This window comes from Neltuma alba, unplaced genomic scaffold, assembly GCF_004799145.2.
Source record: "Neltuma alba isolate B1F8T4 unplaced genomic scaffold, ASM479914v2 tig00007002_pilon, whole genome shotgun sequence".
Lineage (NCBI taxonomy): Eukaryota > Viridiplantae > Streptophyta > Magnoliopsida > Fabales > Fabaceae > Neltuma > Neltuma alba.
In genome coordinates this window covers 20573-36300 of record NW_021634647.1, presented here as the reverse complement: position 1 = coordinate 36300, position 15728 = coordinate 20573, and the positions used below count along the sequence as shown (strand labels likewise).

Below are 15728 nucleotides of genomic sequence, written 5' to 3'. Positions count from 1 at the left end.
TACTTTTGACAAATGAGGGGAGCCGGGAAGGAAATATTATGAACATGTGAATATGAGACAGAAGTCAACAGCGAGAAGCGAAGTGGCGTAATGGAGGAGGATGATGATGATGAAGTATGCCTTTCGAGTTTCTATAATCCGAATCCACTCTCGGGATTGTGATTAGATTTGCGCTCTTCACTTTTGGGAATCCCTCGTCAACAACTAATGCACCGTTACATCAGGATCATCCAAATGCACCGATACACCGCCAACCAAAAAAAGTTGATACTTTCCTTCCGTTTCCTCTATTCGAATTTGGGCCACAATCTAATTCCCAAATCCAGGCCTTCTTTTCTTCATATTATTTCAATAATCCTCTTTGAAAACCCTAACACAGTCCGCAAGTTTCCCGACGAACAATCACTAACGTTTCAACGGCCAAATAGCGGCAGATTTTTTTAGTTTTCTTTGTCGGTATTTAAGTTCCGTTCCAGTTACTTTTCTAAATACCTGCTTATTGGTACCCATAGGCATAATTGGTCTCAAACCAACTAAACCATTAATATAAACTAAATCATTCATCAACATTGATTTACCATTTATTAATATTGACGAACACCGTAACATATTTCTCGAAATAAAGAGCAATGCCAGCCCTCGAAAATGCATCAAGCCAGCAACGAACTGGTCAGCATATTTGCACAATCCCCGTGAAAGCATATATATAAACAAAAATTGGCGAGGGAGAAAGGCTGGACTTAAATTCGAAGGGATGTAATATTATGAACAATTTGTGTTCATCATGATTTTTGGCAAATGTGGAAATATCAGGAGAGCGAATCCTTTCGTTTCAGTATCTGGCAGCAAAGCAAAAACCCCTTGCTCATCGTACCTTATGACAACAATCGAACATGTGCTTATGTACTAAATGTGAACCATATTTATGATTTCTTCCTTCATCTGATTTTTTGGGGCAGCCATTGATGAGAAAACTTCTCAAATCATAGAACAAAGTAAGGGCATTTTGTAGGTAAAATGCGGGGTGAAATGATAATCCAACCTGAAAAACACTTAGAGAGCCTAAAACAGCTGGAAAATTAGACTTGTCGATCCGTCTCCAAAGGTCCGTAGTTCAGCGGGTTTTACCAATGCTCTGCATAGCGGGCAAGTCCGTTCTCTCTCAAACCTGAAGAGTCAGTGCCGTTTTGTTCGTCAAGAAAGGAGAGATAACTATGATTACGAGTAAAATAGAATCCAATTTAGATTTAGATATATCTCATTCATTTATCTTCATCAGCATTGCTAAGCATTTGATGAATCAGTGGCAAGAATCAAAGTTCTATTTTCTAGGAGCCCCGGCCATTGAAAAGAATACAACACCAGCACAAACACCATCATGTTAAAAGATATCTGCGTGAAATTCTAAGCGTTCCATCATGTTTGCCTAACACGAATATCTTGCATGTGCCCCATATGGACATGGCTCTTTTCCAAAAGTGCCCATGCTTTGTGGTCCATAATCAAAAAAAGTCAGTGCTTCCGTTCTACCCATGAGACTAAGAAAACCCAAGTGAATGCACAGTGATATAGCATATGTTCTTTTCGCATGGAAGTTTCTACATGTAGGCTGTAGACCAGATTGCCCTTTCCAGAAAATTCTAGTCCCTCTAACCATCCCCCGCTGGTTCGATTCGTTTTTTCTTTTTAAAAGACTCAATTTCCCCCCAGAAGTACCAATAAAACTCATTATCGTAGTTATTATGATTATGAATATCATAAAGAAACGAGGGAGGGAGTTTAAGCCTGCCTCAAAAAATGGCCAAAGTCGTTTTAAAATGGAACATAATCAACCAAGATTAACACATTCAATTTTATCTAATGAAGAAACACTTTTACCTAGTTGTTGTTTACCCTAAACAATTATTAGCTATTGGCTTCAAAAGATGAGTTTTTTGGTAAAAAAAACATGAGTTTATTACTTTTTACATCTTGCAACTTTTATTTTGGAAGATCTTGATGAAGAACAGAATCATGACTGACCATTCTGATACGCATTCCTCACAGAAGATGTGTTTGCAACGCAACAAAACTGGAGCATGCATCTTCTCTTGGCATATAGCACATAGGTCGCCAGCAGCATTTACCTGCATTTATAATTCAGAATTTTAAATGACAACTGCAACAAAACCACTTTGATAAATGGAACAACACCCTGCCTGCCGCAGGTCACTTTATTAAACCCATCAAAGTGCCGACTTCAAGAGCTATAGAGGAGACAATCCTATCCCATAAAAATAAATCCTGGCAACGACTGAGTATCATAGATAAGCCAGCAATAGAATCCTTGAAATTTCTAATTTTCTTCAGCCAAAGACATAACAAATTGGAAACTGGGCACATTGCCAATTTACAACAAAGCTTTACATCCCTTAGCTGGTAAAACGTAAGAGGACAGGATGGAAATTTGCTCCAATTTCACAGGACAAGCTCAAGATTCCCAAAACACACCCGTTACCCATATAACTAGAGAAATTTTCATAAAGTATGGCACATAGACATGCTCTATACTGTAAAAAGTTTATTTATTTTGCTTCCAGTTCATTTTCTTCAAAAACAGAAATCTATTAATCTGAAGTGATACCTGGCAGTATCAGCTGTAAATGCAAATATTAACCACATAAAAGGTCTCCATTGAGTTATACATTAATGAATCACAATCATCCCCACCATCAACAGTGAAAATTCTTATTCATCGTCCTCATGACACATGGTTGAATATGAAGTTGTTCATTATGACACTTGATGCAATGCACGGGACAGATAGTAATTTAAAAGCTTTTAGATGAGGTACTTACTTCTCTACCACGGGAATAAAAAGTTTGTAGGGAACCCAATGAAATGTGTGGAAAAAGATTGAGAGAACCAAAAAAAAAAACTTTGAACGAAACCTAAAAGAAATTATATTGTTCACAATTACAAATATTGTGATTCCCTCTAGGTGTAATATTTTATACTGGTATTGCAACACAATACTTAAACAAAGCAAAATGGCTGAAACATTGAATTATTTAGTTCACCTACCTTAAAATGGTGGGGACCAACCATTATCTAGTGGATCTGTAGTTGGAAAACCAAGCTTCAAGTAATTTTAATGCATTTAAAGAAGTTAAAAAAAAAAAAAATCTTTTTTCTTTTTCGAAGACACGGGTATGCAAGAAATTCTCCATTTCTCTGACGGATGAATAGATAGAAGAAGCAAAACATTGTAGCAAAGAGGGGGAGAGATGTAAATTACAATCGAAATGTAACACAGTTCCAGGGTTAATACGGTATACAGAAATGGGCAAATTTACCTGTTCCATTGTGGCATATATTCCATAATGAACTTCCTTTCTTGATAATGCTTTTAAGGCAGAGAAGAAGCATTGAACCTAATAAGCACATAGGAAGATAGAGAGAATGGAATTAAGTTAGCACCATACTGAAATATCTACACATATGGCACTACGAAGCCTGATCTGAGAATGAAAATGTACCTTCAATAGCAGATGTTAGCTTGAAAGTTAAATACAATCCTGTTGTCAGTGATGAAAAAAGACTCCCATAATCCTTGTTTAAGAAAAAACGGTACCAAACTGATGTAGGCAACAAGGCACGATACAACAGCAATGAATATTCGACCAGAGTTAACATTTGGCCCTTGAAATAATTTAGCAGCTTTCAGTTAGTTGCAGAGGCAAAATATAGTTAAAAAATACATGCTTGTTGGAAATAGTAAAGAGGCTACTGCTCACCTGGCGGCGGAAGTTGTGACCTCTTCCATTTTTGTAATATATAAGCAGCAAACACTTGAAAGCCATTGCTACTTGCCGCACTAGTGTATCTGAAAGTCATTAAATATGGTGACTAACAAAATTGAAAAATTTCTGGTTACAAAACTATAAATATGTCAAGGCACATTGAAACAGTCAACTAACACAAAACTAAAGCATGGAGATATAACTTAAGAGATTCAAAACGATATTGCTCATGACTATATAGCCAAAAAATATAGCAAACACTGCAGCAAGCAAGTGGCTGAAAATAAAAGTTCACAGAACGGACATAACTGAAATATGATGCTGAAAATATATCAAACATGTGCGTGCATATTGAAGTACCCACAGGTTTGGGTTCTCTTCAGGTGAAATGGTCTTGGTCAGTTCAAGGATGAGCAGTCGAGGCCAAAATACTTGAAGAGAAGCTTGAATTTCTAACTTAATCATATGTTATGGATATACATTTCATGCCAACTACATATAATGATACCTACTATAACTATAGCATAGCAATTAAAAAAAAAACATACTAATTTTCTATTTGGGTAAAATGCTGGATTTTGGTACTAAATAAACACATACCATTAACCAAGATGATGAATATAGCATGCCAGAAAGGTGGTGCTGATTTTGGAGGAACCATGATCAGCGGGTATAAAAGATCATCACTTTGATACCACCAGTAAATGCACATCACATGAAGCATGAAGGCGACAGAGATGCCAACAAGAATTGAGACTCTCCTGTCTCCCTGCAAAATAGAAATTGTATTGAACCTCTTTTTCTCTGTAGAGGGGAAAGGGGAGTCACATGTAACTAATTGGAGGGGGAAAAGTTCAATAGACTTGGAAAATCTGGGCAAAGCACCTTCAGCGCTGTCTGCCTCTTAACAATTTCATTTGATTTGAACATCACAGCTGAAATCCAAATCGTGACAAAAAAGCCTGCAAGTTCCCAGAATTAAATATCAACATATCATATGGAAAGAATCAAAATTACAAATTGGCAATGTCACAGTGATGCCTTCAATTAGGATGAACAGTAAATAAAAGACAGGTACAGTCTAGATGATCCTCAAAAACCTTCTCTCCTAACCATCTTTTGTCTTTTCTACCCCCACTCATTCCTTTTTTCCCTTTAACCACGCAGTTTAAACCTAAATACAATGGGCTCTGCCGATATTAATTTATAAAAACTTCATAGTTTCCGTCACTCGCAAGGGCATACAAACTCTCTTTCCTACCATCATTCGACCAAGCACAATTCCTGAGAACAATTTAGATAAGGCTTCTAGCACGGCCAAGCTATTTGAATGCGAAATCATTAAGGACACCACAGAGGAAAGCATACCACACAAATTATATATAAATATGGTCCAACCATATCATCAAGTCTAGCATATCCTATCCATTAGTCATAATCTCTACAATGGGACAGTGCACATGATCAGTAAAAAGAAACAAGGGAGAAGCATATTTCTCATGGTTCCGTTGCAGCGTTCAAGGAGCATGAAGCCAAAATGAACATAAAAAACACAGAACAGATACACAGGAGTAGTACCTTGCAAGTGCTGACGAATGAAAACAACCAATAGCAACAGTGAGAAAGGAAGAATCTGCTCAATCCACTTAGCAGCCTGCTGAATATCATACCTCTGGTAAGAGGATGAATCCCCATGGTTGCTTTCCGCGGCGTTTCCGACATTTTCATCCACCTGTCCACTAGTGGCCGGTGTCGTTGAAGACACTAAGGGGGCTCTTCCGCTGCGATCCTCCGCACCCTCATCCAGTGCGGGCATTCCTCCTCTATTTCTCGTCAAATCATCGTGATCGACTTGTCCAAGCTGATTTAGAGAGGTAGTAGAAAAAGAACCTAACGCAACACTCTGTTCTTGTTCTGCAGCCCCAATTATCCGTATCGAAACTTCACCAGCACTGCTACTGCACGCGGTGCCAGACTCAGGAAGCTGAGAGCGTATTTCCAACGGGGTAACTCCGCTGTTGACTGTCGTGGCCTCTGAATCGCGAGCTGACGAACTTGAGTGGAGAATGCCCGCGTAATTTAATAGCAAGGAAACTGGAGAACGGAAGGGGCTGACAGGGGCTAACCTCATCCCGTACCAGGTTTCAGTGCTATTACTGTTACTATTATTTACACCAACAGTGGAAGATGAGGAGGAGGAAGACATGGCGTATTGTTCTGAATTAGCACCCGATGTTTCCATCTTCGTCGCAAGATTAAACTACCAATACTCAGTTAGCCTCCTGCTTGATCCTTATTTCTTTTCCAGCTATTTGTAGCCTTATATTCTATTTGAGGAGTTTCTGCTCCCGGAGATCACTGGTATAGAAAAGTGAAATAGTTTTTTTAAGCCGATAATATGGCCTGATAGGATAACAGAATTTATGGAGGGAGAGCGTGAAAACTACGTTAAAGCTGAAAAAGAAGAAAAATCCAAAGATAACCGAGGGAAGGAAGCAGTGAAATAACAGAGAACTATTACCTGACGAATGAAGCAAGAGAAAAACAAAGCAGAGTTTGGGAAAATGTGAACAGGGTTGTGCCGGGGGAAGAGAATTTAAGCTGGAGCAGCGCCGGGGGAGGGAGGAGAAGCAGGAAGGGGAGAAAAGTCAAAGGGCCGGGAAGGCGTCAGCCTGAAACCTCCGCTTTATTTGTTTAATTATTAGTATTTTGGAGGGTGCCGGTTTGGGACGTGAGAGAATAAGAGGGGAAATAATTAAAAGTCTGTCGCGTGGTGGACGATAAAGAAACGCGTTTATTAAAGAGGCATTATCAGGCTCTTTTCCCCAGTTCGCCATTTCAACGGATGGAAAGCCATGACCTGCTGCCTTCTCTTTTTCTTTTCTTTTCTTTTCTTTTCCAATCACCGTGAACATGTAAAATTATTACGATAAAAATTCATGGTCTTTTTTTTTAAACAAAAAGTAAATATCATATAATTACCAAATTATCCTTATGCAAATTTTTTAAAGTACTTGTTACATGATTGAAGTGAAAGTTGCTAATTTTATTGGTCTTAGCATTAAGTAATTGAACTGTCACCACTCAACCGTAAACTTTGCCTGTGATAAAGCGTCAATAGCTTGTAAATTTCTTTCTGAGTGTTAAATATTTGAAATGGAAAAAAGTCTTCCATTTTTATTGTATCAGTGTTAAATAATAAATCTGTCACTTATAAATGTCGCTTATGATGAAAGCTGTAAATTTACATTAAGATATGAGCTTTATATAATTGCAATGAGCAGATAAATTGTTGTTGTGTTTTAGCGTTAAATAATATTCCTCCTGTCACTTATTTTATAGTCTAATTTACATTATAAAAATGAGTTTTATATTTAGAATCGGAAGAGAAATAGAACCGCAAATGTTTAAGTGTTGAATAATAGAAGTGCGAATGTTGAACACCTTGATGTGGAAGTTGTAAATGAAAGAATATATACCCCCATTACAATTTGTAAATAAATGAAAGAAAAATTACTTCACAAGAATAAATCAAATGAAAATAAAAATAACTTCAAAAGAATAAACTAAATTACAATAAAATAAAGACGATAGAAAGTGTGCGTAATATTAACCAACTCTTGTTGGCATATTTGTCACTCAACTTGCGGAAAGATACTTCTTAGGTTTGAAAGAATAATTTTAATTATATTAATAACCATTACAAATAAAGAGTTTAAAATATGAAAAATTACAAATAAAGACCGATTACAATATTATTATAGGTTTTAATAATAATAATATTAGTTTTGAAGACAATTTTTACGAACAAATCCTCATCTGTAATTTTTCAAATTCCTTGGTTTTTAGTAACGATTTTTCCTAACCAATTCTTGATAATCAGAAAATAAAAAAAATTGGCCATTTCTTTTATTTTTTGGGAAAAAAGAAAAACAACTCATCAAGCCATCATCGAATTAAATAACCTAACGAAGTTCGAGTAGCACATCATCAGATATTAAATGTATATCTCAAAACCAACTGATGCCTTTTTTTTCAGCCAACTGATCCAAAACATAAATATGACAACTCATTGACAATGATGATTAACGAGTTGCCAACTATTGAACAATAAGCCTAAAATATCAAGGACCTTATAAGTTTAGTAAAAACTATGCTTTCGACTTATAAAATTAATTGATTGCTCGTTTGTCGACTTTGTAGGCACCGCCCCGGTGACTGCGACAAGCATTTTGCCATTAACGTCGACATTTGCTCTCAGCCCTCATTTCAGAAAGCAAAGACACAACAGAATAAGAGAACCACAACAAAAAAAGAAGCAGCCATTATTTTCTTCGCTCTCCCAATCTCACGAGAATCTAGAGGAGATAAGTGTTGATCGCGAGTTCAGAAGCCAATGACATGAGTGAAACAGAACATCTTACTTGTTTGGACAAACCAACATAATATACACAGACCAAAGAGCTAATTAAAATCTACACCAACGATGTGATGAGAAGCAGATGAGAAGGCTGGTTCAGGCAACGCAAAATAGCAACATGATCTGCATTTCATTGTTCGTTCATACATACGGACGGAAGAGAGAAGGAAAAATACAAGCATCGGCGTGCAGTTCTATAATCCATTAGCCCTTCCAGTTGTCCTTCCGCTTCCTTATCTCTTTTAAAGCTTCAACGGGAGACTTGCTCCCCACCTTCTCCTGAAATGGTTGTCATTTGAAATATCATTTCTGCCTTTAGATGTCAAAATACTAGGATTTAGGAAGACCAAAGGAATGAAAGACTCATAAGTAGTAGGTATCCAAGCGTATGCATGGATTATAATGCAGAACTGTGATAAATAGGAAAGACATCCATTCCATTTCTTATATCCGACAATAGAATATTTCTTCTTCTTCTCAAAGGTGATGGGAATTAAGATGGTAGTGTGACAAACCTGAAGCTCAGGTAGATCGACCCTCATGAACGGATTGGTTTCCATCTCCTCCTCAATGGTTGAGGGAATAGTCGGTTGCCCGGCTTGCCGTTGATTCTGAGCCCATGTTAATTTTTGTTGCGTCCTCAAATTGTCTGGTTCAACCGTCAAAGCAAACTGCAAGTTCTTCACTGTGTACTGAAGTAAAAGCAAATTTAAACTCTCATGTCAATGAACATTATAAAATCGCTAAAGATACTCTAAATAAGTTGTTTCGGGTGCATCGTGAATTGCAGCAGCATAAACTCCAGCAAAACAACCTATGACCACCCATTCCTTCCATTTAAATTGTTTTTGACCCCTAAACTAAGCTGCGTTATCAATTTAACCTAAGACCAGAAACTCCATATATTTTTGCATCATTCTCTGAATTGTTAGATCCAGAAAGAGATTTTTTTTTCCTCAACAAATTCGCTCCTATCAAAATAAATCATTCCTTTAATCTCATTAGATTAAAGAGAAAATCAACTTCACACTTTATTTTAAATTATGAGAGAATAATGGCATATGTTTCAAAGAATATTTTAAGTTTAAAGGGAAGATCCGCACCTCATGGCCACAGTAAACTCGGGTTGGCTTTGGCAGTGAGCCCAGTGTCACACAGAGTGACTGGTACATCTGCTCTGCAGTTCCCTCAAAAAATTTCCCACAGCCAGCAATGAACTGTAAACAAAAAAATAACAAAATAAATCTAGAGACTTCGAAATAAATTCTTCATAATCCATGCATTACATGGACAAAGATATAAAAACCTAGTAGCATACTCTGACTCTAAGCTCTTGATTGTTGGTATAGATTTCACATAAGCTCATTTAATAGCAAGATGAGATTGACGACTCAGCTTACCAGCGTATCCCCTGTAAAAACGGCCGGGTGCTCATCCTCTCTGCCAGTAACATAATAACTTATGTGGCCTTTGGTGTGGCTGAGAAGGTCAGAAAATGGCTGATGTTAATAGAAGAAACAGAAATGTGTTTCAAGGAATGGTGAAGCGAGATTCAACAACATCAAACGTGATTTATGACTAATTTTTGGTCGTCAAATAATCTATCATTGTATATGTAAGCAGGACAAGAAGTACTGCCACTTTACTCTTCATTGAAGTGAATGTTCATTTTTTTTTTTTTTTAAGAAAAAAAATCTCATGCATTAGCGCAGAAGTTGGGCTGGCTATTTAAATATTCATAAATACATCAATAACACAAAAGAATGGTATTTGAATTGTTGATATGGCCAGCGAAGCCAGATAATGCATTTCTAGGGGCACGTTGGAGTCGTATAAAACTCAGCATCAGACAGTCTTGCCAGAATAAATTCTGGAATAAAAAGTGAGAACCACCAGCACAGAAAGAGAGAACTTGACAATACTAAAAAACAATTAGCAGCAAGCATCACACTGTTCTTCAGCCACACACTCAAAAAACATATATACTTTACGAAGGGCACAGCTCCCTTCATCAATGACTGACATGATATTCTCCATGATTACGATTTTCTGCGTTCAAATATTATGCTAAGCAGTTAACAAGATGATTTTTCCAGCACCACACTATTATGTTATACAAATGGAAGTTAGACCGTAGTCATTTCAATTGGAATTAAGGGAAGACAATAGAGGTGCAGTCCTTGTCCAGAAGAGCACAGTAAAAATCACATCACAAACCCTCCACTGTTGGGTCTTTCGTGTATCTGTGTGTGTCCAACAGCAATCTGCAATTAACAAGGCCAGCAACCATACCAAGGAGTGTGAAGGGACAATATACTAATATCAGCCCCAAGGGAGACCTTATCACCATTGTCAACTTTATCAGTGCATCCCTTCACGTTATCAACTGAACCACCATAAACCTTGATTCCAGGAACCAGCTGCTTTATCTTATCATTCCCACCCGCATGATCCCTGATAAATAATAACGCCAAAACGAGAACTTGCGTCCGTTAAGATTCTGCATCTCTTTTCATTAACCCAAGTATAATTACAAGAAAATGCATATATCAAGACTCAAAATGCTACACGTGGCAGAACAACTGAGAAGATAACTAATAGAGTAGAAGCTAATGTATGCAACAGCTTGAGCTTAACGACTAAAATCCATAAAAGAGATCAAACCTAACATAATAAATGAACATCTGAAGAGTTGTCATTTCACCAATTTTGGCCAGAGCCAATCGAACCAAATTTGTTCCCAGGTACTTAATTTCTTAAATTAATTGAGGATTCGACTCAGAGCACTGCAAACTGATAATTAGTTCCTGCAGTAGACAGTCGCCGGACCCAACTAAACTGCCTAATCAAATTATATCCACTGAAATTTAAAACTCTTACACATCCGCGACAAAATATCGACGATCCAGTACAGAATAAGCGGGATATATGCTCACTCGAAGGTATGTTTGTTCTTAAAACGGGGGGAAATAGTTACATTACCAATGATGATGCGTGGTGAGGACAAGCTTGACATCGACTCCATGGGAGTTAGCAACTTCCAGAACCTTCCCCGGTTCTACAGGATCCACCACTGCACCTTCTTTGGTACCCTCGTCAACAATCCTGCAAAACCCAGTTCAAATATTGACAGGGAAAAACTAAATAAAAGATATATTTAACAACCTAGAAAAACAGGAACTCGAAAGCGGTGTATATATTGGTCAGGATTCGAGGAACTGATGAGAAACTGGACGGCGCGTTGAATCGGGCTTACAGGTACGAATAATTGTCTTCGAGGCAAGGGACGTGATAGATTTTCATAGTGTCTTAGCAGGAATTGCACGAAAACCCCGCTTCCAGCTTATGGTTCTCCCCAGCAAAGGAAGTGGCGCGCAGGCAGTAGAACCGTGGAGGGAGTGACCAACTGTAATGCCTCCGAGGACGCTAGCACTCCGTAAAATCCTGGGAAAAATAACATTTCGGGCGTCATATAATCATTAATTATACTTAAAGCCATTAATTCTAAAAAAAATCACAAAAGAACCAATATCTTGGATAACCTTTTACTTCCTAGGAGTTACTACCTCCGGTTCTTGTTATAAGACCCTATGTAACTTTTATTTTGGTCCTAAATATAAGACCTCAATCTATTTTGTCTCTCATATTTATCCACTTTTTTTCATGATAATCCTTCTAATAATAGTAGTTATAGATAACAAACTTGACTAGCAAGGATATTTTAGAAAAAACAACACCTATTTATTACAAATAACTAACTTAACTAAGTTTTTTAATCTCCCCAAATTAGTCAACTGTGTCTTATAATTAGGACCTGAGGTAGTAGTACTGTATCAGTATTGATTACTATTCATCCTTTATTACGTCTGCATTTTTTTACAGGATAATAATATACTCCTCCAATTTTAAATATAAGACTTCTTTTTATAGTATAAATTATACTATAAAAAAAAGTTTTATATTTAAAACCGAAAGAGTAATAATCAACATCTTGACAACTTAAAAAAAAATTATGACTCCTTTATATTAATTAGAGAAAATGAAATAGGACAGAGATAATCTAAGACTCAAACTGTGACGTGATGTAGAAAAGGATAATATTTAAAGAATATATATATATATAATATGAGCTAAAAGATAATAAAAACGTGACTGACTTTAAAAAATTTGAATATTTAGGGGGAAAGACATAGTATCAAAAATATGCAGCTGAAGTGTCTTATGAAAATCATGAAGGGCAAATATTAATATATAACACAAAATTTATTTTAAAAAAACATTGTTTATAAGTCGTTAACAATATGTTATTTTGACTATCAAAGTCATTAGCCCGCCTTTTTGCACTTCATAGGATACATATAAGACAGAGAGCTTTTTGTAATATTATTGTTCATAAAATATTTAATTTCTGTGCAGAATTACTAGATATGTAATATATTTATAAACATTGGTCTTATACGTTGCATGAATTTTGAGAAATAAGTGATGTTGTGTAGTGTATGTTCATGAATTTCAACTGAAAACAGTGAAATTAGTTAAATACATTCTTATTTCAACCTGTGGATACGTGAACTTCACATATTGCATGTTGTTTGAAAGACGACATTATTGGTCAAACAAGACACAGATATTTGATATTTCCATTATTGTTGTTTCATTTTCGCTCCCAAATCGTTCCAGTAGCCCCTTATGAGTTAAAATTATAAACAAGGATTGTAAATTTGTTTTTAAACTCCAAAAGCACAAATGTACAGTACACAGGAACACAAACAAAACAGCACATGATCTTTCCCGCAATTCAGTGCTAGGGGCATTTAAGGAAAAAAAATCTTGCATGTTCCTGCCGGCAAAGGGGGGCGGTGAAGCGTCAGCAACTGCCACGTGGAGCTCGGGACGGGTCAAAACGGAACGGAACGAGGAGGACGATTCATATACTGACAAAAGTAGCAGCTTATCCATTCAGAGTCTGGGCCTAGCCCTAGCCTAGCCCATCCATGAAAAATCCCATGTTTCAATGGCCCTCAACCAGGAAAAGATTTAAAAAAAAAAAAGAGCAGCGGGTATATAAATACATTTCTAGGGTTTATTGCCCGTTCCCTCGAAATCTCGAATCAACGCGTTTGCCGCCATGGGGAGGAGTAAGCGCCCGCCTTCCTTCTGAACGTTCATGTTCCTATCGTTCTTGATTTCGGTGTCCTCATATGCTATGTGAACTTGTCTGAATTGTTTCCTCTTATTGTTTGATTGTTATAGTGGTTTTGGTAGAAATATTATAGATGAATACGTGGTCTATGGTCCTGTAAGCTTTTGAAGTAATTGATATTTCTTGCTTCGATTGAAAATTTTCATTTGGATCTGGGAATATTAACTTTTTTCAGGGATACCCAGAGGTGTCATCTGGCATTTTTCTTGATGAAAGCATGCTTGAGATAGTTTTCAGCAAAATTTCACCATATCTACCTGTCCCAAGTCAATATAAAAAAAAGCACGATTTTTGTAGTAAGAATGGGCTGATAATGAGGAAAACTTGAAGCTCCTTTAGCCAGCCCGCCTAGCTGGAATGAGGAAAACTTGAAACATCAAATGGGGTTATTGATTTTGATCAAATCTAACTATCGAAGAATGGGATGATAAATTCCTTTTGTGCTAGACCTAACTGTTTGAAACATGATAATCATACGATGATCTGATTGGTTTAATTCGAGATATAGCACAGGGATTTCTCAATGTACTTTTCTGTTTATCGCCAAGACCTTGGGGGCAACTATTTTTTTATGGTTTTTTGCGGCATTTCGTTTTGTTGCTGCAATTCGTTGTTATCAGTGGGGATGATTGTGGAATGAAATTGATTTTGCTTTTGAATTCTTTATTTATGTTGTGATGGCAATGGAAAATTATGTAGGACCTGCAAGGTGTTATCGTCAAATAAAAAACAAACCTTACCCTAAGTCACGCTTTTGCCGTGGTGTTCCTGATCCCAAGATCAGAATTTATGATGTTGGAATGAAGAGGAAAGGGGTTGATGAGTTTCCTTTCTGCGTCCATCTGGTTAGCTGGGAGAAGGAAAATGTTTCAAGTGAAGCGTTGGAAGCTGCTAGGATTGCTTGCAACAAATACATGGCCAAATTTGCTGGAAAGGATGCGTTCCATTTGAGAGTTAGGGTTCACCCATTCCATGTTCTTAGGATCAACAAAATGCTTTCATGTGCTGGAGCTGATAGGCTTCAGACAGGGATGAGAGGTGCATTTGGAAAGCCACAAGGTACATGTGCTAGAGTTGCCATCGGTCAGGTGCTTCTTTCTGTCCGTTGCAAGGACAGCAACAGCCATCATGCCCAGGAAGCTCTCCGTCGTGCTAAGTTCAAGTTCCCTGGTCGGCAAAAGATCATAGTTAGCAGGAAATGGTATTTTTTTTTTTTCGGTTGAGAATTTGCCCTGAATGAATGTGCTTTTTCAAGAATTATGATATGATTAATTCCTTTTATCCTTCCAAGATACTAGTGTATTAAGCTATTGTGTTTGATTTGACGGTAATTCAACTGTTTTAACTGCTTTCTCAGGGGTTTCACGAAGTTTAACCGAACAGACTATGTGAGGTACAAGTCAGAGAACAGAATTCTGCCAGATGGTGTAAATGCAAAGGTAATGAATGTGAAGCCAAATATTCACATCCTCGCAACTTTTGTTCAAACTTAATGGCATTAAGATCACGACGTAATTTTTGTTAACTTTGATTAATGACGGGGAAAAAGTAGTTAGATGACAGAGTTCAAGTAGTTGGGAATGTGTGGGAGCATATTTTTGCATTTAGTCAGATTTTCCCCTTAAGTGTAGCTCAGGTAAAACGGATCATGTGACTAACCACTTCCTTGTGCATTTTGCAGCTTCTTGGATGCCATGGACCACTGGCTAACCGTGAACCCGGGAGAGCTTTCCTGGAGCATGCAACTGCATAGGTAGTCTGTTACAAGACACAGGAGGAGTCTGGACCGCAGTAGTTTTGTCAGCCTGGATGCTTTTGTTTTTTGTTGTTGGAGAAATTTGATTTTATTTATTATGCGTCTTGTACTAAACTAAGTCTGTTTTTGTGCGGGCCGTCTTCCATACAATGAACTTGTTTTTTCCCCAAAAAAAATGTTTTGTTCCTTACGTTTCCACTTGTTTGGCCCTTAATAGCAGATTGTTAAGCAGGTAGGATCTCTGCTATGTGACGGATTGACGGACAATCAGACCACTATTAAATATATAAAAATTCATGATTTCTAAATTTTAAGCGGAAAGGCAAATGTCTGACCGTTATTACCCGAGGTCGGTTCCGGCATCGTGGTCAGAGCAATTGGTGTCGTAGCTATGTTAGATTCGCCCCCGTTTGTGATCCGGCTGTTGAGGATGTCGATTCTGCTTTTGCCTTTTCGAAGTTTGTCGTATCACCTCTTTGGTCGCGAACCCGACCTAGTCGCTGGAAAATCAACTTCCTCAGCTTCCTCAGATGGTATTCCTAGAGGGAGGGGGCAATGTCTGCTCTG

At 37.4% G+C, this 15728-nt stretch overlaps 3 protein-coding genes across 4 annotated transcripts; 1 reads left to right on the top strand and 2 right to left on the bottom strand.

Annotated features, from left to right (window-relative positions):
• Window positions 1–947: 947 nt before the first annotated feature.
• Window positions 948–6445, bottom strand: LOC114751662 (E3 ubiquitin-protein ligase RNFT1-like). The gene is made up of 9 exons (XM_028940329.1): window positions 6304–6445; window positions 5361–6140; window positions 4668–4744; window positions 4383–4551; window positions 3777–3865; window positions 3519–3681; window positions 3336–3415; window positions 2023–2126; window positions 948–1168 (listed from the first exon to the last, which is right to left on the bottom strand). The coding sequence occupies exons 2-9, from the start codon at window positions 6022–6024 to the stop codon at window positions 1063–1065; spliced, it is 1452 nt and encodes a 483-aa protein (XP_028796162.1). The 5' UTR covers window positions 6025–6140; window positions 6304–6445; the 3' UTR covers window positions 948–1062.
• Window positions 6446–8076: 1631 nt separating this feature from the next.
• On the bottom strand, window positions 8077–11580 carry LOC114751661 (hydroxyacylglutathione hydrolase cytoplasmic). Its single transcript, XM_028940328.1, has 7 exons — window positions 11459–11580; window positions 11185–11307; window positions 10495–10656; window positions 9603–9681; window positions 9306–9419; window positions 8718–8894; window positions 8077–8481 (listed from the first exon to the last, which is right to left on the bottom strand). Exons 1-7 carry the CDS (start codon window positions 11503–11505, stop codon window positions 8407–8409), a joined length of 777 nt encoding a protein of 258 aa, XP_028796161.1. The 5' UTR covers window positions 11506–11580; the 3' UTR covers window positions 8077–8406.
• A 1725-nt stretch (window positions 11581–13305) lies between these two features.
• On the top strand, window positions 13306–15469 carry LOC114751660 (60S ribosomal protein L10). Of its 2 annotated transcripts, XM_028940327.1 has the most exons (4): window positions 13306–13340; window positions 14105–14606; window positions 14763–14844; window positions 15087–15469. In XM_028940327.1, exons 1-4 carry the CDS (start codon window positions 13331–13333, stop codon window positions 15156–15158), a joined length of 666 nt encoding a protein of 221 aa, XP_028796160.1. In that variant the 5' UTR covers window positions 13306–13330; the 3' UTR covers window positions 15159–15469. The 2 variants fall into 2 exon arrangements, with proteins under 2 accessions (XP_028796160.1, XP_028796159.1); XM_028940326.1 differs by lacking the exon at window positions 13306–13340 and having other exon boundaries at window positions 14074–14606.
• The last annotated feature ends 259 nt before the right edge of the window (window positions 15470–15728 follow it).